This window comes from Fundulus heteroclitus, chromosome 18 (genome assembly GCF_011125445.2).
Source record: "Fundulus heteroclitus isolate FHET01 chromosome 18, MU-UCD_Fhet_4.1, whole genome shotgun sequence".
In the NCBI taxonomy this organism is placed as follows: Eukaryota; Metazoa; Chordata; class Actinopteri; order Cyprinodontiformes; family Fundulidae; genus Fundulus; species Fundulus heteroclitus.
In genome coordinates, this window is record NC_046378.1 from 38,008,200 (window position 1) to 38,028,285 (window position 20,086).

At 39.1% G+C, this 20,086-nt stretch overlaps 1 protein-coding gene across 1 annotated transcript in view; it reads right to left on the minus strand.

The window, feature by feature from the left end:
• The window catches only part of ryr1b (ryanodine receptor 1b (skeletal)), a 162,462-nt gene that overhangs the window by 34,919 nt on the left and 107,457 nt on the right, over positions 1-20,086 (minus strand). The window contains exons 56-77 of the mRNA XM_036149521.1: positions 17,408-17,485; positions 17,241-17,316; positions 17,033-17,156; positions 16,839-16,954; positions 16,677-16,744; positions 14,533-14,654; positions 14,255-14,304; positions 13,286-13,346; positions 13,054-13,180; positions 10,737-10,845; positions 10,546-10,627; positions 9,058-9,188; positions 8,618-8,938; positions 8,204-8,444; positions 7,285-7,372; positions 6,098-6,190; positions 5,698-5,712; positions 2,125-2,295; positions 1,873-1,932; positions 814-948; positions 585-697; positions 402-498 (exon numbers count right to left, since the gene is read on the minus strand). Coding sequence (XP_036005414.1) covers positions 402-498; positions 585-697; positions 814-948; positions 1,873-1,932; positions 2,125-2,295; positions 5,698-5,712; positions 6,098-6,190; positions 7,285-7,372; positions 8,204-8,444; positions 8,618-8,938; positions 9,058-9,188; positions 10,546-10,627; positions 10,737-10,845; positions 13,054-13,180; positions 13,286-13,346; positions 14,255-14,304; positions 14,533-14,654; positions 16,677-16,744; positions 16,839-16,954; positions 17,033-17,156; positions 17,241-17,316; positions 17,408-17,485 — 2,478 coding nt within the window. The remainder of the gene's footprint in view (positions 1-401; positions 499-584; positions 698-813; positions 949-1,872; positions 1,933-2,124; positions 2,296-5,697; positions 5,713-6,097; positions 6,191-7,284; positions 7,373-8,203; positions 8,445-8,617; positions 8,939-9,057; positions 9,189-10,545; positions 10,628-10,736; positions 10,846-13,053; positions 13,181-13,285; positions 13,347-14,254; positions 14,305-14,532; positions 14,655-16,676; positions 16,745-16,838; positions 16,955-17,032; positions 17,157-17,240; positions 17,317-17,407; positions 17,486-20,086) is intronic.

Consider the following 20,086-nt stretch of genomic DNA (forward strand, 5'->3'; position numbering starts at 1 on the left):
AATCAGTGAGGTGCACCACCAACTGTACTGCCTCTTGCTCTGTGGCCACAGACTTCAAACAGTCGTCAACATAAAAAAAATGTGTAAATAGTGTCACATGCTTGTTGTAGCTGTTGATATTATCTGCTGCTGTCTTTCTTAAAGCATAATTGGCACAGCTTGGAGATGAGACAGCTCCAAAGATATGCACTTGCATCCTGTGTTCGACTGGGTTGAGTGATTTATTGTATGTATTCAAGGTTATTCATCTTTTTGGCGCATAAAAAGACACACTTCTTTTACATTCAATTTATCTGTATATTATTTTCAGAAGCTTATATATTTCATCTGATTTCTTTACAACGGATTGGAAGAAATTAACTTAAATACCCATTGCGGGTACCAGTGGTCAAGCTACTTACTGAGAGATCATCAATCATCTTGTCTTCAAATGAGTAGCCCTCCGTTTCTAACCAGTTGCGCTTGTAGGCGTTCAGGAACATGTTGATGGCTCTGTGACTGTGGCAGAAGACGTAAAGGCGTGAGATGTCGCGGTAAAACGTTGATTTTGTTCGTTTTTCTGCACAATGATGGTGAACCATTACGTTGGGATGTTGTACAGAGGCGTCATCCTGAAACAAGCAACCACTGCCCTGCGGCGCTGTTTGGACAGCAGCTTGTGCCAAACCATTTTCTTCGACTTATACGGATGCTCAGTCTGAGGAACAAAATCATCAGGTCAGTATTCATCCGTTTTTTGGGTGTGAGCCGTCGCCACAGCCATGCAGCGTTTGGCAACGCCTGCAGAGTACTTCAGATTGCAGCAGCACTCACCACCTCGATGTGATAAAGGACAGCCGACACCTCTTGTACCCTTTTTACCACCTTCTCAGGATCTTCAGCGTCTTCGGCCTTTCCAGACATCTCCTTGTAAAGAGCCATCTGCCAGCGCATCGCAGGATCCTCCACCTGAACCCCGTCATTAAAAAAAAAAAAAACAATAACGTTTTTCAGGTATGTGGCTGCTGGTCATGAAACTGGATTTCCTTTTTTACACTTTTTGTGATTTTTTTGAAGTAGTCAATGTGTTTTTTGCATTGCAATGGTTTACTTTATTCTTGTTTATGTACAGTTTTCATGCTATTTCCTTGTCTTCCCTTGTAGTCTGCTATACTTTCCATTATAGTTTGTAGTGTGTGTGTTTACTTGTGTTATTTGTGATCTAACCAGATTTTGATCCAAATTAAATTAACAGATAAATTAGCATAAACCAACACACTAGAAATGCAATTTTTAAATGGGATTTAATTGCTAGATATAATTAAATTTTTATACATAAAGTTATAAATAACGGCTCAGTCATAATTATCATTTATTGAACAGAAAAGATTCACATTGATCCATAAATGAACTAGCAAGGACAACCAACACTAAATTAATATTTGCCTTTTCCATTTTCCTGTTTTATTCCAACTTTTTTTACTTGCTTTTATTCTTTTTTTTATTTTCCAAATATTTAATCATGTAAAGCACTTTGCATTGTGCTTGTACTGAAATGTGCTATGCAAATAAATTTCCCTTGCCTTGATGGTCGCAAACTATCCTGCAGAACGTAAATATAACATGTGCATTTCCAGTATTTTGATTGGACGATCCGAGCTTGGACCCGTAGTATTTGTGCCCCACAGCTTTCTGCTGAGAGTGTGTTGGGCATGCTCACTGCGATTTCAGATGTTTATTTTTTACATAATAACATTTGTGGTAATGGTTTCCCATATATATATATATATATATATATATATATATATATATATATATATCACAAAAGTTCACAGAGGGGGGGGGGGGTTGGGGTTAGAAAGTCACCCTTAAAAACAGGTCAAATCTACTCACCTTGCCTTGCATGTGTAGATTATTTTGCAAGAATTCCCTCACCTCTTCATCTGTGTCTTTCTAAAAGGGAGAATATTGGAAAACAACACTTCAACACACGTCATCAGTGAACATAAGCACGCTGATGTAAAGTTATTCAAATGTTCTGCACTTTTTATGGCATTTCTTTACTCAAAATATCTACTTAGCACTTCAAAAGCTAGTTCTCCATCTTCACATTGCAAAAAATAAAAACGTCTATGAGCACAGTACCAGTGAGTATCTGATCTTAGCGAGATTGATGAGCTCCTGGTCAGCAGGAGAGCACATATTGAGGCCGATGGGGAGCATCTTCTTCAACGCCGCCACGATCAGGGAGGTCTGCACGGAGTAGCGATCTCCTCGTTTCTTCTTCTTGCTACGTTCCTGCTCTGAGCCTCCGGACTGAAAAGAACGGCAGATCAGTACGTGGCTGAGATGAAAACCCGAAAGCCCATTTTCTAGAAAACGTTTTTTTGGGATTTAAGGGACTTGACAGAAACGACTGACACACAACAGGACGAGGTGACGGAATGATAAACGTAAGAGACAACATGCAGACAGGGCGAGTCAACAAGTGTAAAGAATTATCAGTTAAAGTGAAAAAGAAATACTTTTTCCTGCCAACATCAACTTTTCTGGTTCAGGTGCTTCATTGGTGCATCAGCCCCAGCTGCTAAACACAGTGCTGCCTTATTGTTAGTAGTGCAACGGTCAATGTTCCCTACGGACAGCTCTAGGAACCTTGGAGCTCTTCTCACACTTTCCCTCCCTGACCGTTGTCTGGTCTCACCGCAGCCTCTCTGACTTCAGCAAGAACTCTTAGTGGAACTTTATGTTCCTGAAAATAACCTTCTGTGGATATGGATGACAGGCTTATCCAGCAACCATATAAAACATCAGTTACACAATGATTAGATGTTAAGTCATGTAACAGTTTTAATTGGGTCATTGAGCATGACCAGAATGGATGAGTCCAGTTAGTCGACAGAGGACGGACGATATATAGCTTTAGCTCCCCCTGACAGATACGGCAACTGAGAGATGTTGCAGAAGGCTCACACAAATCCTACGAAAAGCAATACTTTTTTTTTTTTTTGAGTGCAAGCAGGTAGTGAGCACAGAGTTAATACAAATACTGAAAAGAGAAGAGTCCTCCTGCGCAGGAATCTTAACCACAAATGCTGTAAAAAAAAAATCCAAGCGTCAGGGACAAAATTTTAGAAACAGCACACGAGCTCCACAGCTGAATCCAACAGGGACGATCTAAAGGCAAAGTGTTCGTTGATCAAACAAAAACATCGCGGGTGATGGCGCTCGGCTGCAGCGGAGCAAACACTCAGCTGCTTAGCCGCGTACCATGAAACCTCTCAGGCCACTACCATCTACAGCAAAGGGCTTTCATGAAGCCCCCCCCAGACCCCCTAATCACACAAACACAGACACAAGACCCACAATGCTTTGCAACATGGAGACGGCACTTCCAACAAAAAAGCAAAGAAAATCCTTAAATTATAGTATTAGTGATCTTATACACCAAACTGACATCTTTTCTTGCTGCAAGCAGCTTTGACTAACATTGCAACTGATCTGCGACATTTAATTAAAGGGGACATATCATGCTGTTAAATTCCTCCTGTTCAGAATCAGAATCAAGTTTATTGCCAAGTAGGTTTGCACTTACAAGGAATTTCACTTGGTGTTGATGGTGCAGACAAATATATATATATATATATATATATATATATATATATATATATATATATATATATATATATATATATATATTCACATTTATATCATTCAGTTGTGGGTTATATAAAGTGGAACTGCAATGCTTTGACCTGCAGAGCATCAATTTTTACTTATCCACTTGTAGCTTTGGCATCCTGCAGCTTGGACTGCAAAATTATGGTGATAAATAAATGTTGGAGATTGGTATAAATTGGTAAGCCGGAGGTTCCAGGACCTTAATTAGCAGCTCTGCAGCAAATATCTGCAGCAGACCTGGGTTTCGATTCTGGCCTAAGGTCCTTTAACGCATGTCTTTCCCCCTATCCTGTCAGCCTACTTTGTAAAAAATTAACCATTAGTTACATAAAAAAAAAACAGGAAAAAAATTATTTAAAATTTTTATTTACGGCCTAAAAAAATTGAATTTTACATGATATCTCTCCCTTAAGATAGGCCCTGTAAGAGGGAAACATAAATTGTTAAGGATCCATTACAACAGATTTTGTACAAACAGATTCCCATTTGTGTTACTTGAAAAAAAAGGGTACACAGGGCGACTGTTCATAACTTTAAAAACTGTTATAGAGCATAACTTGATGGGACTTTATGTGCTTATAGGATAAAAGGTATAGTTCCCAAACAGTTGAGAAGCTATTTGACAAATAAAAACAGTTAATACCGTTTAATGAAGCATCACAGCTCAGAGATTAAATGTGGAGTCCCACAGGGTTAATTCCTAGGACATTTATTTTATGTTTTATACTGAGATTGTTTGATGTATCTAGAAATCTGCTAATTCCTTTGTTTGCAGATAAAAAAAAATTGTTTCTGAGAATTACAAAAAGGGGCTCGTGAAAAGGATGATTTGATCTCCATGGTAAGAAATTTAGGTTTTATATTTAAAGGAGTAATTAAGGTCATTGTGGTTTTACATACTAGAACATAAAACCGTTGCACTTTTATTTTGATTTAAAATTGTATTGCTTTTATCAAAGTGTACCATTTCTGACACCACCATTTAATATGGTTTACTTATGTCTAGATTGGTTACCTAAACCTGTACAAAACCACAAAAACATCATCTAAAAGCAATGATCTTCATGACAATTTGGGTAAAAAGGATATGAACAGTGCTAGGCAGTAAAACAAGTTTAATATTTTATCTAGAAACAGAAAATATCACAATATCAATGATAAATGTAGGTTTTAATATTCAAAAAGACAGGGAACATGTGTGGCCTACCAGACTTTTGTTTTTAGGTATTTTTACAAATAGAGAAGAGATTGCATCTTGTGAACTTCATTTGCATTTTTTTTGTGTTTGTACTGGAATATATTTACACTCACATCGTTTTAATTTGATACCGTGATTGGCTAAAACCAACCTTTGGTGGGCGGGCACTATGTGTCACTTCGTCCAATCAGCTCAGAGAGTTCTGCTGAATGTCCCTCCTTTCCCCGGACAGATTAGATGGGAGCAGTTCCAGATTGATATTGTGTAGAACTAGAGTGCTACACTTTATCAATCTAGCTGGCCAGGTTAGAGATAAATATCATAATTTTTCGACACAGAAAAAAAAAGATAATTTATTTTGTCCAGCTTTAAGATGGGAAGCAACAATGAACAAAATAATCCAAATGGATAGAAGTGACTTTAGCCTCTGGTGCGAATTAAAACTGTTTATCTATGGCTTGTTTTGCTGCAGTGGGTTTACTACAGCGTTGCAACCTGTCTCATTAAACCAAGTTGTTAAATACACTAGTGTATATTTATGATTTGTATAGAGAAAGTCTAGCTCTAAAAGGGCTCCATTTGCTCCCATGTACGATGGATCTTTATCACAGCTCCTTATATTACTAAACACTAATTGGCAGTTTGGTGTAAAAGAGCCCCTTTGCTTTTTAATTTTACCCACAGTTGTGCTGACTCCTGATAGTAAACATGTTTAAAATCCTCTCTATGTGCATGTATTTGTGTGAATAAAGGGGTCCACAGGAGAACTTGATGATTTGCCTCTCAAACTCAGGGTGCCATGCGATCAGCACAGCGCTCGTGCACAAACACAATCTAACCTCTCCGTCTCCGGCCTAGTGACCCAGCGTCCAACCACCGACACAGGATATATGGAGAAAACACAGTTAGCAACACCGCTCACTCAACACTGTACTGCCACTTACATTCTCCTGGAAAAGGATGTGTCAGATTTAATTCAGATTCTTAGAAAACCGTGCAATAAACAAAATAATGACATTTAATAAGTGATGTTCTTACTCAACTTACAGGGAAAAAAAACGAAATCATAATTGTGAATGTATACACAGCTATAAATGGATTGCTTTGAAACCATTTTCTGCTTGGAGTGGCTGGCGTTAGTGATACGTTAATTAACAGAGTTTAGTTTCTTAATGTGTTATGTCTCAGTATATGGTGGATCAAACATATGAAGCAAAGACAACATTTTATTTTTTTTACCTTAGTCATCTTACTCTTACTGTCAGCAGTGAGGAAGGACATGTTGTTGATCTCATTCATCACCACAAAGTTCTGCTCCTCCCTCTTAAAGTTCTGGAAACCAGCATAAACACAGACTCATGTTTAGACCCTTGGCTTCTAAAGGATCTTCTTAATTGGACTGGGGAAAAAATAAATAAACGTTCTTCGAACACCTCCACAGGCATGTTACAAGATTTTGTGGCACACTTTTAGGTTTTCATTCGTAGAATATTTAATTGGATGCAGTAAGTCAAACTTATTTTGACTTTTAAAGGCCAAGCAAGGCCAAACTGCAACAGAGAACAAATCAAAGGTTGGATTATTTTTTTAAACTACTAAAACCGTTTTTTACAGTGCACCATATTCTGTTCCAGTTAACTGGGAAGGTTCTATTATTTGTTTGTGAAAACAGATTCCCTGTTCTTTAGCCTTTATTTAAATGCAGTGTGTGTGTTCACTTGTTTGTCTCTGCCTTTTCAAACTCACTTTCTGTTCGTTTGCTTTTCTGGCGCTGCCCTAATTCATAGCTAATGGTGTTCCAATACCGATACTTCCTATCTAAGGGAAACCAAAGGCTTTTTGACCAATATCTCTGTATAATTTCATTAAATTTGACTTTGTAAAGTGCCTTGAGATGTCATGTGTTTTTAATTGCTTCTATAAAATCGATTTGAATTTATTGCCCTCGATAAACAGCCATTTTCAGTGGTCAATGATACTGTTAAGTACTCAGTATCAGCAAGTATCTAAACTGGAGAGAGAGAGAGAGAGACGTGTCTGGCATGATAAGTTAAGTGGGGCACAAAAACTCAACACTAATTTGCAGCAACACAATTATTTGTGATGCATCTAATCAGATTTTGATCCATATTAAATTAACTGATAAATTAGCATAAACCCACACACTAGAAATGCCATTTTTAAATGGCATTTAATTGCTAAATGTAATTAAATTTTTATACATAAAGTTATAAATAAAGGGTCAGTCATAATTGTCATTTATTGAACAGAAAAGATTCACATTGATCCATAAATGAGCTAGCAAGGACATCCAACATATTGTTTGTGAAAACACATACCCTGATCTTTAGCCTTTATTTAAATAATAATAAAAATACTTAGAGGAAAAAAAAGAAAAAAAGGGGGAGAGAATGGTTGATCCATACGTGTGATTTGGACCAGAAGATGAAGACCTCTCCCACCATCCTGAAAAGCTCTTCTGCATCTGGGTCTGGACAGGTCAGCCACCTTGCCCTTTTTGACAGACACAGCAAAAACTGACCATGGATGCTGTAAACTCATGAAATTTAATATAAACATAGTCTCGGAAAATTGGCCAGCATTTTTAACACAACATAAAAAAAGGGAACAACTCCGACCAAACGTTTGCTATGCACTGCAAAGGGGGAACTAGAAATAAGTAAAATATTCTTTAAAATGAGTGTATTTGTCCTTGATTTGAGCACGTAAATAAGATGATTTGCCAAGGGAATAAGACTTTTGCACTTAAAATAGGAACAACTCATCTCCATCATCTTATTTCAAGTGCAGGATGTCTAAATATCTTATTTCAGGGGTCAAAATATTCATTTTAATGGCAGATAATATTATTTACCTGCTCAAATCAAGGATAAATACACTAACTTTAAGAACATTTTACTTATTTTTAGATCCGTTTTTGCAGTGTAAGGAGAATTTAGAGAGGCCAATTAACCTAACAGTCGTGTTTTTGGACTGTGAGAGGAAGCCGGAGTATCTGGAGAGAACATGCACTGCAAAAACAGAACTTAAAATAAGTAAAATGTTCTTAAAATTTGTGTATTTGTCCTTGATTTGAGCAGGTAAATAAGATGATTTGCCAATGGAATAAGACTTTTGCACTTAAAATAGGAACAAGTGCAGGATGTCTAAATATCTTATTTTAGGGGTCAAAATACTCATTTCATTGGCAGATAATATTATTTACCTGCTCAAATCAAGGATAAATACACTAACTTTAAGAACATTTTACTTATCTTTAGATCCGCTTTTGCAGTGTGACAGAGAGCTTAACAATGGCACGTGACCCAACAGTGTTGCACTAACCTGTTATTGTCCACGTAGCGGATGAGCAACGGGTAAAGGGCATACAAGTCTCGACACAGCACAGCAAACTCGTCGCGAATGGTCCCATTCTCACTGTCCACCTCTGATTTGCCCTCCATGCGCAGGTGCTCCTCCTCTGCCACCACCTTTCCTGCACGCTTCTTCAGCTTTTCCATGGTGGGAATGAAGTGGGATTTAAGCATCTCTGGTTTAGCCCTGCTGACGATGGGCTGGGCAAAAACTAACCAAAAACATAATAAACAATAGTCAAGAACAACTTGGCTGGGCAAAGGTTTGAGGGAAAATAGTATTTTAATCCAGACATTAAACCCCCCCCCCCCACATAAACAGGTTAAAAAATATAATTTTGGAATAAATTGGATTATATAGACCTTGTTTTTAAAGCTCACTCACCAGCCAATCTCTTCATCCAGGAGGCCTCATCGATGCCCAGGTTGTTAACCACGATCTTCATGATGCTACCCAACAGCTGGTTGAGCTGCTCAGAGGTAACGGCGGTGCAGAGCTGGCCCTCCTGCTCTGGGAAGCTTTCTGGACCCCTCTCCCACCAACGGGGAAGGTAATTACACAGCATGGGCAGGGTGATCTCAATCACATGCGGCATCTCTGTGTAGCGAGCTCCTGATTCAGACAGGTCGTGGATTTCTTTCATTAGAACGTCCAGCTCCGGGATGTCTGTGCACAGCTCCTCGACTTGATTGGGCAGTCCCAAAACTGATGCAAGCAGAGTACAAACATGTGGCTTTTAAAGGCTAATACAGTTGTTTTAGATAGATACATGTGATTTCAACGTGCAAGTTGCACTTTAGATAAAACCAGGTGGTACAACTCACTAGTTCTCTCTCTTGGAGTCTTGGTTGTGTAAACAGAGAATGTGTTGAATTCATTTAGTGCTGGTTCCAGGAAGGCAACCGGCATAGCTGCTGCTAAATGTGCCAAACACTCTCCAAGAGCTGGTCGCTGTCTGCAGAAGAAAGAGACATGATATCTGTAGAAAACTAGATACGCAATCAAAGCATATCTTTAAAAATAATAGAAAAATGCTAACATTAGTATTTGCTAAATGTCCCAGAGTGGGCTGCAGTCTCTACAAGAGAGAAAAAAGCTTAAAATTCTAATGAGGATTTTCCTTAAAAGGCAGCAAACCAATCCCTATCTATCTTTGTATAAGAAATATTAACATAAGCCAGAATGTGCTAGTGTCATTTTATCTTTCATTTATGTTTTGAAAACATAAATATTAGTAGCTGCCAAACATACCAACCCCCCCCCCCCCCCCCCCCCCCCCCTCCGTGTCAAGAACTGGCCACTGTCTACATGAGACCAACAGCATTAAAAGTTGTACCTTGAATAAAAACAATTAAAACTAAATCTTTGTTTGGACATCCATTTGCTCCCGTTAGCCAACATTTACTGATGATAGCATTATACTAACGATTTCACTAATATCTATTACAATATTTCTAATATTAGCAAACAAAAAAATGCTAGCCTAAGTAGCTCAAAACAGCTCAAAGCTCTTTTCGAGCATGTAGCTGTCTTAATGAGAACAATAAAATCATCAAGATCCTCATTAAAAGTTAATACTTAAAACCAAAATAAAAATCTAGCTTCGGAAAATCAAATTGCCAACAAGAGCAGCTAATGTTAGCATACTTTTACTAATATTAGCAACAAAAAAGGGTAACTTTAGTAATTGCTTAATACATCAAGTACTTTTCATTATTATGCAAATGTTCCATCCCTTTGTAAATGGTCTGTTTGAGAAAAATACCACAAAATCAAAAGCTCTACTTAAGAAACAAAAAATTTAAAAATTAAAACCTATCTAAAAACCAAGTTGCTGGCATGAGCTATTGCTAATGTTAGCATTGCTATTGTTTGCTAAGCAAAAACACAAATAATACCAGCTGCTAAGGGCTGTATTTTAATTCAGTTTTGTTAATATTATTTATATAGTGCCGATTCACAATAAATGCTTTCTCAGTGCATTTTACAAATCAATCCAATTAATGCCAAATCCTATAGCAAGCCCTTATCAAGATGGGGTAGCTGTCTGCACAGGATCCAAAACCTTAAGATCCTTATAAGAGGTTAACAATTAAGCCAATGCAAAGGAAATCAAAATCTGTGAAAATAAAAATGCTAACATTGCTATTGTAAGCATTGTTTTCCCCAATGTTGTCTAATATTGGGCAACGAATGTTAACATTAGCAGTTGCTAAGTGCGCTAAACCCTGCTCAAGTACTGATTAAAACTTTGAACAATTGTCTGCCCCAATTTACTTTTTGTACTTATGCTAGTCCACTAAAGTACTTACTTCTCTACATGAGGAGTCTTAACAGTTCCCAAAGAGTATATACTGCACATCAAACGATAGCAGGATATTTGAAGGTCATCCACTATAGATTTAAATATAAAGAGGAATTTTGTTAGTTTGGAGTAAGATCTTAGTACAAACAAACCCAACAAAAAAACATTTATTCGTAAGTGTCAAACACTTCAACTCACAAATAACATCATCTCCAAACTGGTGTTGAGCAATGTGGTCAAACAGCGAAGTGAGGACAGGCAGTAAGGCGTTTGTGGTGTAGTTGATGTTCTGGGACACACCTTTAACCTAGATAAGCAGGTAGGCAGAGGCAGACATGAGCTCACATAAAAAATACAAATCTGGCATCCAATAAACCATAAAAACTTCACTCTGATCCAAATTACATACAGAACCTCTGTGTGAGATAGTGGCCTTTATGTGAAGTTTTGGACTGATTTTAAACATCGCCAGTGTATTAAAACTCCTCTTTTATGAGTATTTATTATCAGTTTATAACTCTTTATTTAAAGACCAGTTCTTTGTGTCAGAAATAATTGTTTTGTAGAGTTCCTAAAAGATCCAACTATTGCTGTAATACAGAAGCCAGATTACTAGACTATCAGTTTGTTATACCTGCTAATCAGCAAGTGATATTAGTTAAATTAGTTTGTTTTTTTGGAAGAAATAATTGTGTTTCCAATATTAATAATTAGTTTAATCTCAGTTTTTAGTAAGGACAAATTGTAGAACGATAGCCCATTAAGTTGTAAAACAATAGCTAGAAAGAGATGGAGGAAAACTGGACACAGAAAAGTACTATTTGAAGGAATCAAAGAATAACAAAACCAAAAATTGGCAACGACTCAGCCAAGAATTAGATCGAGGTTGATCAGAAAAAGGTCTACAGTTTCCTCTGAGTACTCTAACTACCAGAAAATGCTGACGTGAGGCCAAGGTATCGGCAAAAAGCATCATTGTTGAAAGAAACTACAAGTATTAAGTAGAAGACGCTATAATTTAACAAATAACACGCTAATTTGTCTAAAGAGAACCTTTAACACATTAAGGAACTAAACTTTTTTTTTTTGTCAATTGTGCTTTAGTGACTTTTCATAAAGAATGGTTTTATTAACTTATTTATCAATGTGAAGATACTGATGAGTCTGTGTTGGTGCAGGTCATATCCTCTGTCCAACACTCTGTTTGGACATTTCCATCAGGGAAATTATTAAGGAGTGTTTAATCAAATATAAATAGACATAATTAAAAACAGCTTCTTTCCTAAAGCTGTGAAGGCAATCATCCCCTGCTGAAAATCAAACAAACATCCAGCCAAGTTCACAGTCTGTTACATGTTAACAAAACTATTACTGGTTCCACAGGTTCTTGAGCTCACTGAGAATTATTAAATAACCTCTTATCTATTTAACAATTTTTAGCTTATCGGGGAGTGTTTGTTTGTATGTTCATGTAAATTGCACAGTCTTTACATTGATCTGTAAATAGACTGCTGTTCTTCCTCTTTTTCCACTTGAACATGTCACTTTTGTAAGATACTAATCACCATTTCCACACTTTAGTTTCTCGTGGAGTGTTTGTATGGTACATTCATGCAAATTGCACTGTTTTTTTTACATCGTTCTGTGAATCGACTGCTGCTTCTCTTTTCTTTTTAAGTTGTATATCTCATTATTAACTTAATATGCCATATTTGCGATTAAGAATCGCCAGGCTGATTCCCCCTCTGTCTTTCTCGTCTGTTGTACAGCTTTACCTCAAATTTAGCTTTTTTCATAGTGTGTTTTTTGCAATTCTGAGGGTCTACTCTAGGAATGTAGTCATTGTTTTTCTATGGGTGTTTTTGATTTGTGTCTGTGTTGTGCGTGCATTCCAAGCCCAAGAATAACAAAAAGTTTATTATGGCTTCATAACAACAATAAGGATTCTTGATTCTTAGTTAAAGATAATTTTACTTTGAAACATTTTAAGAACTGATGACAGTAGTGGCCATCCTGGGTTTAGGGTCTGTTATTAAGTGTAGACCTTGTGGGTCTATCTGAGGGAAAGTAAGCAGCATTATGGAATCTAATTCCATAATGCAATAATAATTAAATAATTTCCGTCTGGGATTATTAAAGTATTTCTGATTCTGATTCTAATTCAATCTGTGCCTGTTTGCAGGTGCTAGGAGTGGTGTGAAGTAGGTTATACAACAAAATAGTTTACAGCTAAATCTTTAGGCCTTTTTATTTATGACAGAAACATTTGTAAGCTTAAAAAGGAAAATGCAAACTGCTGTTTTTCACAATAATATCTCCGTTTCCTCACTCTTTGCGGAGTGATAAATTAGATCAACTTATCTCGCTACGTCTTGCTTTAGCATTGCACGTGTTTCATGGAAAATAACGCTTTTCGGGATTTGCCGCTTTCATCGCATTAAAGACACGCTGCTATTATTTGGAGCCCCATGCGTAAAATGGTGTGTGACCACGTGCATGTGTTGTTCTCCCTGACCTGGGTTTTACTAGACACTTTCCCCAGTTTCAGATTCTCCACCATCTTTTCAATGTCATCTGCAGCGCTCTCAAAGAACTGGCGCAGGATCGCCTTCACAATCTCAGGGCCTGACTTCATAACAGTCCTGGTGAAAAAAATTATGGAGAAAAGATTAGGGTGGTTTTAGGTGTTTATTTTATGCCCTTCTAGGCAGATGATGAGGGCAGGAGGCGACTAGATGGTGAATTACCTTGCATCAAGGGACCGCGAAAGAATGTGCAAACAGTTCACCACCGCAGGTGCATCCGTTCCTGTAAACGGCACACAGACCATGATCTGTCACTGCTCTCATTCTGTGCACATCCATCCCAAAGCTCCAATAATTGAAAATGCCAACTTTCTTATCAGTGGTAAAGGAATATCGCTTAAGAGTTTTGCATCAACAACACACAGCATTATATAACGAATCACATCGTGTTAGAAGGCAATTCAACAAATTCACACCTCCATTAAAACCACCTATTCTATTCTTTAAAACAATCAATTGCATATGTATTTTTTCCTTAGTTTATCTTTGTGCTATGTGTGGGAACATTTTTGGTTTGATGACTATCTTACCAAAAAATATGGCTTCCTTACAGGTTATTTAAAAAAAAAAAGGTAGTAAAGGTGAAAGGCATCCAGAAAGTCTGGAGAGCATTTGATGAAAATAACTACGATATTACAAGAATCCAGGCAGAATCAAAAGATGTAAAATACTATAAATGTTCTGAGTTTGCTGTTTTTCAGACAACTGGCTAAAATAAAAGTGACTTAAAGACTGATGGTGGTGAAGCAGAAGACGATGAGGATACAGCATCTATTGCCTCTATAAGCCAGGCTGGCAACACATCACAGAGCTGCGGAGCAATACCAGCTGTAGACAACTAATTTAGTCTATTTGCCTTGTTTTTGTTTGACCAATGTCTTCAAAGCCATAAAAAGACAACTTTTAAAAATCATAAGACTGCAGTAAACATTGAAGCCAAGCAGGAGCTGAGCTGAAGAGAAAGAAGCATTAGATAGAAGAATCGGTGAGTTTGGAGGAAATGACAGCATGGGGGGGACTAATGTGGAAAAGCTCGTTAGTGTGTAAATGAAAAAGAACAGGGAGGAGGAGGTAGAAAACATAAATAAGGAGAAGCTAGACAGGGGTGACACCACCATGCATATTCCTTACCAAAGAGAGATACTCTGTGCCTCACCAAGGCAGCCAACTTACAGAAGATACTGAGGTCGGAGGAGAAAAGAGGAAAAGCAGGGACAGGGAGGGAGGATGGTGAGGGGGGGGGGGGGGGAAGGGGGCAGGTAAAACGTTTCAGGTACACAAAAAGTATAAGAGCGGTCAAGGAAATAACGGATATTCTATAACACGAGAGATATGGAGGGACGTGGCAGAGGGAGAAGGACAGACACGGTCACAGTTCTGCCAGCAGGACACGGGCTTTAAAGACACACCTGGCAATCATCTCTTTCTCTTTGTTGGACGAATGGCCTCCACTGCCCAAAACCTTGGCAGGCGTAGAGAGGAAATACAGGCAGTGGTTCTTGAAGTACTGATTGACGAGTGGCAGGAGAATCTAGAAAAGACGAGGCGGGTTTCAATATTCAGCACAGAAAATAACCTTGTAGGAAACAGGAAGGCAAGAAGCCTGCACAGCAAAGTGCATTCAGAAGAGGAAGTCTTCCTTTAACGCATTTCTGCCATTTTCACTGGCAAAAAACACACTTTTCATAAAATATGCATTCTCAGCATCCTATAAAAGTAGTTCTAACCTTTAGAAAGTTCATTAAAATAATCATTGTTTTGAATAAAATAAAGATGATAATACACAGCGAGAGAAAAAAAATCTAATTTGAAGGCCTGATGCTATAGACTATGCTGTTTTGTACAGTTTAATGATGAACTACTATTTCTCAAACACGTCGGAGTCCCACATGGTTTGGTGTTACGACCTAGTCTTTTCAATTTATATTATAGTGTCTAAGTAACTACACAAAGGTTTGTTCTAATTTTTTTATATATATATATTATAAACCAAATGTTTCTTATTAGTTTTTTTTCCTCACTGCAACTTCACATATGGACAAAAGGTTGCAACACTTTTGGAAAACATGCCATAATGTTGGTGAATCTGCCATGACAACATAATACATAAATGTGTTTAAGTCTGTCAGCTTTGAGATCAAAACATACACCCCAGATAGTAAGTAATCCATCCAGCTACTGTAAAACAAAATTCATTATTTTAATCCAAAGCACATTGTTTTACTGAATAAAGTTGTTTTTGGTAATTAGACAGCAATAATTTTAAAGCCCTCCCAATTATTTTTTTAATAGCACTGAACAACAAGCATCTTTAAAGGTGTTACTTGTATGGCAAGACTTTCATTGGAGTCCCAGCCGTTCTTTTTAATATCGATATTGCATACGCTGATACAGCAACAATACATTTCCAAAATACTGTATGTTTACAGCAACAATTGTCTATAAGGTTCTGCACAAGATACAGTTTGATTTTACTTTTATCACTTCAGTCCCCACATCAGCAATGATGTTCAAATTCAATTCAATTTCATTTATATAGCACCAATTCACAGCCCCTGTCATCTCAAGGTTCTTTCTAAAGTCAGACTCCATCAGATCCTCCAGGTTGGTGAGAAAGTTTCCTCTCTAAGGAAACCCAGCAGGTTGCATCAAGTCTCTCCAAGCAGCATTCACTCCTCCTGAAAGAGCGTAGAGCCACAGTGGACAGTCGTCTGCATTGTTGATGGCTTTGCAGCAATCCCTCATACTGAGCATGCATGAAGCGACAGTGGAGAGGAAAACTCCCCTTTAACAGGGGATTAGTCTTAAAAGTAGACGGGGTGTCTTCCTCACAGACCAAAACTGGGAGTTGGTTCCACAGGAGAGGAGCCTGATAGCTAAAGGATCTGCCTCCCATTCTACTTTTAGAGACTCTAGGAACCACCAGCAGACCTGCAGTCTGAGAGCAAAGTGCTCTGTTAGGAACATACGGGGTAATCAGAGCTCTGATATATGATGGAGCTTGATTATTAAGGGCTTTATACGTTAGAAGGAGAATTTTAAATTCTATTCTTGATTTAACAGGAAGCCAATGAAGGGAAGCTAAAATTGGAGAAATATGATCCCTCTTGTTGATTTTCATCAAAACTCTTGCTGCAGCATTTTGGATCAGCTGAAGGCTTTGAACTGCATTTTGTGGACTTCCTGATAGTAAAGAATTACAATAGTCCAGCCTTGAAGTAACAAATGCATGGACTAGTTTTTCAGCGTCACTCCTGGACAGAATGTTTCTAATTTTGGTGATATTCTGGAGGTGAAAAAAGGAAACTCTGGAAACCTGTTTAATATGGGATTTAAATGACATGTCTTGGTCGAAAACAACACCAAGATTTTTTACTTTATTACCAGAGGCCAATTTAATGACAGCCAGATTAAGTGATTGATTAAGAAGTTTATTTTTTAAGGACTTTTAAGAACATAAATCTTAATCTGATTTATGTTCAGGTCAATACGAACTCAAATTTCTCTCTGTTGGTTAAAGTCAGTTAACAAGACAAATTATCCTCTAGCTCACCTTGGCAAAAAATTTGATCTCCTGCTCATGTGGAGACTTTTCCACACGCCCACTGCTAACCACAGCCTCTGCAAATCCACAAGAAAACGAGTAATTTACAAGTTTTGCACAGGAATAAATCACAGTTCATCACGAACGAGGAGCCTCTCAAACTTAGAGTACCGAGATGGGCGATGAATTCCTGAGCGATGTCCATCCATTTGAGAAGCTTCTGGAGGAATCCGTAGGCAAAACGCTTCTCGATGGAAGAAATGTCCTGCTCCATGTCCTTTAGTCCCCTGAGGACGGAGAACGGTGAAATAAGTCAGTGAGGCGCAGACCGGCCCGACGGAGGACAGGGCGGCCGTCTGGCTTGCCTTGTCACGGCGTATCCGTTGAGCTGCAGGAACTTGAGCAGATCCTGGGCTTTCTCCCTGTCCCGGGCCTTCTCCTTGGCCGTCAGGGTGTCGTAAGGCACAAGCAAAGGGTGCGTGCCGCCCCCTAAATAGGAAACATTTCCCTGATCAGCATTTTGACAAGCTTAAAATCACTTAAAACAAGACGATCATTTAAAACCCAAATTGCCTTTAGACTGTAGCTCTAGTTTCTTCTTCCTGCCCCAGGTGTTGTGGTAGTTCTCAGCCAGCTGCTCAGCCATAGACTGCATGAAAAGACAAAGAGAATTAGTTTTAAAGCCGAATGAAGACGAGCACGAACACGTTTGGTGATGATGCAGACAGAAACGTGCGTACCTGCAGTTCCCTGGACAAAGCCATCCCTGAGATGTCTATGGGCTGAGGGTTGTAGCCATGACTGGGATCGTAGGTGGCCTGAAAACAAAAAAAAAGACAAAGAACCAAATGGGAATCAGGGTTCAAAACAAATATTAGATTAGATTAGATTAGATTAGATTCGATTCGATTCGATTAGATTAGATTAGATTAGATTAGATTCAACTTTATTGTCATTACACAGGTACAGGTACAAGGCAACGAAATGCAGTTTAGGTCTAACCAGAAATGCATTAGCAGCAAGTGCAGGATAAACAGTGGTTCCATAAGTACAGGACATGAGTTTTTACTGAATAAATATAGAGATGTATACTATTATAGACAGAATTTTACTGATAGATTTGTCCTATGAGTATAATATATAGATAACTAGTATTGTTATAGAATATCAAGCCCCAACACATTCAAAAGACCTCAAAGAAGCTCCGATCAGGTATTTACAGACTGATTAGTGCTCCTTGGTCAGGCTTTAAGATCTCTGTTGACAAGTGAAAACGATCCAACATGAAGGAGCTGCAGGAGTTTAGTCTTGGGGAATGAGTAAAAACCCCAGCGGCCAGATGTGGCGATAGAGCCCCCTGCAGCAGTACCAGCTGCAGGGGGCTCTACAAATGACTGACTTTAGGGGGGGTGAACATTTACGCACATTGAAGTTTTCTGGGTTTTTTGTCCTGTTTGTTGTTTTCATAGGATTAATAGGGTGTTTTCACTGACGTCACTGGCCAACTTCCGGTCCGCCATATTGGGTGGCACACTTCCTTATCTCTAGTTGTCTTACACGTATTATCGTATCGCGAATGGATAAGTACGCCAGCACGCTAGAGCGACCAGATAAGGACGTATATCTGAGGAAATGTTCCGTGATCGACCATATGGACCCCTATGCCCTCCACGGTGCCTTGTTTAGCCGTAATCCAGATGCATTACCTGGTGTTCGGTGAAAACCCTCTGCACACTCTTGAGGAAATGAGAGCTTACAAGGGTCTAGAGGCTCACAACCAGTTCACATCTGGTTATGTACATCAAGGAAATCGCCATCATACGTGGACGGGTGAGTTTTAATAAGATGGTAAAAATGTAAACAATCCGACGCAAATGTGTCGCATGCTTCTGCGGTGGCTGGCGGCCGGCGGCCGGCGGTGCGCGAAGGCGCACCGCCCGCCGCAGGGCGGACGGGCTCTGGGCCGATCGACGCCGCTCGCGGCTTTAATTATTTAAGCAGAACAATGACCAGTGCAAAATTAAGTTGTATTTACCGTATTGGCGCCGGTAGGAGCTGCAGATCATAAAGCCAGCAAACAGTGGGAACACAGCAACTCGTTCAAAGGTAAGCTGCGCTCGGACGGGCTCTGGCCCATGCTAGTTTAGTAGCTGCTAACCGTCAGTGCTAACAACCACTCACGCATGTAATGGACTTTTAACTAGCTGCTATGTGTTTCAAACGTTTAGAACACACTCTCATTGACATCGGGATACTGTGGAAAGTTATGTTCGGTCGACTTACAACCGCGATCCAAGCGAGCCGACGATCTCTTTGTTATCGCTAACAGTTGTTCTCCGTGGTTGCGCCTCCAGGCAGGAAAGCGGTGGAAAATTAATCTGTTTCTATGTTTTTCCCATGGCGATCATGTGTTGCGCTGTTACAGCCCACAATACAGCAACGGTTTACCATGGTTGAAATCAAGTTAAGGTGAAATTAATCAAATTAAAACACGGCTGAGAGAGAGAGTACAGTATGCGGTAGTAATAGGCAGTAGAGGCGGTGGAGGCAGTCAACATGGCAGCCGCGGAAAGTAATAAGTCATAACGCCCAAGCCCTATTATTAATATATTCTTCTTACATGTTTTAAATACTTAACAGTTAATTACCTGTGACAAAGTGAGCACCGCAGACTCTGGCGTATTCCAGCTTAACACCGTCCAAATCGGACCTGGATATCCGTGTCAGCCATAGGTGACGGCGTTGTTCAGACAGCTGTTTTGTTTTTTCACACTGATTCACTATTACGGCTGGTAGGCGATAGAAAGAGCGTTGATCTCCACCTCCACGGGCCGTGCAACCAACCATTAAACACGTTTTCCCCATTGTTCACTTCCAATACTGCCTAAGGCGTCATACAATGCAGGTCAACGGTGCGAAACGACTGCCACCCAATATGGCGGACGCGCTGAGTAGTCACGTGAGCGTGACGTCAGCTGAAAACACCCTATTCTGGCCAACCATCACCTTAACTCTCACCCTCATTCAGGTGATCAAAACATTGTCCCTTTAAGCCAAGCCAATAACGACCCTAACGACTCCTCGTTACAGAGGAGTGGACCAGTTTCGGTCCAATCTGCTGGCGTAATGACTTTAACAAGCGCCCATTACTAAGGGATGGTCCTGTTTCTGTTGAATTTGCATGTTATCTAAGCCATTACAAGGCCTTTGTTTGGCAATTGTATAAAGCTTGTTACTCCGCATTACTCCAGACTTTTTGAATTGAGAAAGCTTCCTGGAGAGGAAGCGAAACGTCTTCAACTACGGAAAACAAGTCCAGTTGCTTTGTTTTTTACTTTTTTTGGAATGACCATGACCTGGATGACTGAGAATCTTCACCAGCATGTTGTTTTCTACACAATAAAAAAAAAATAGATCTT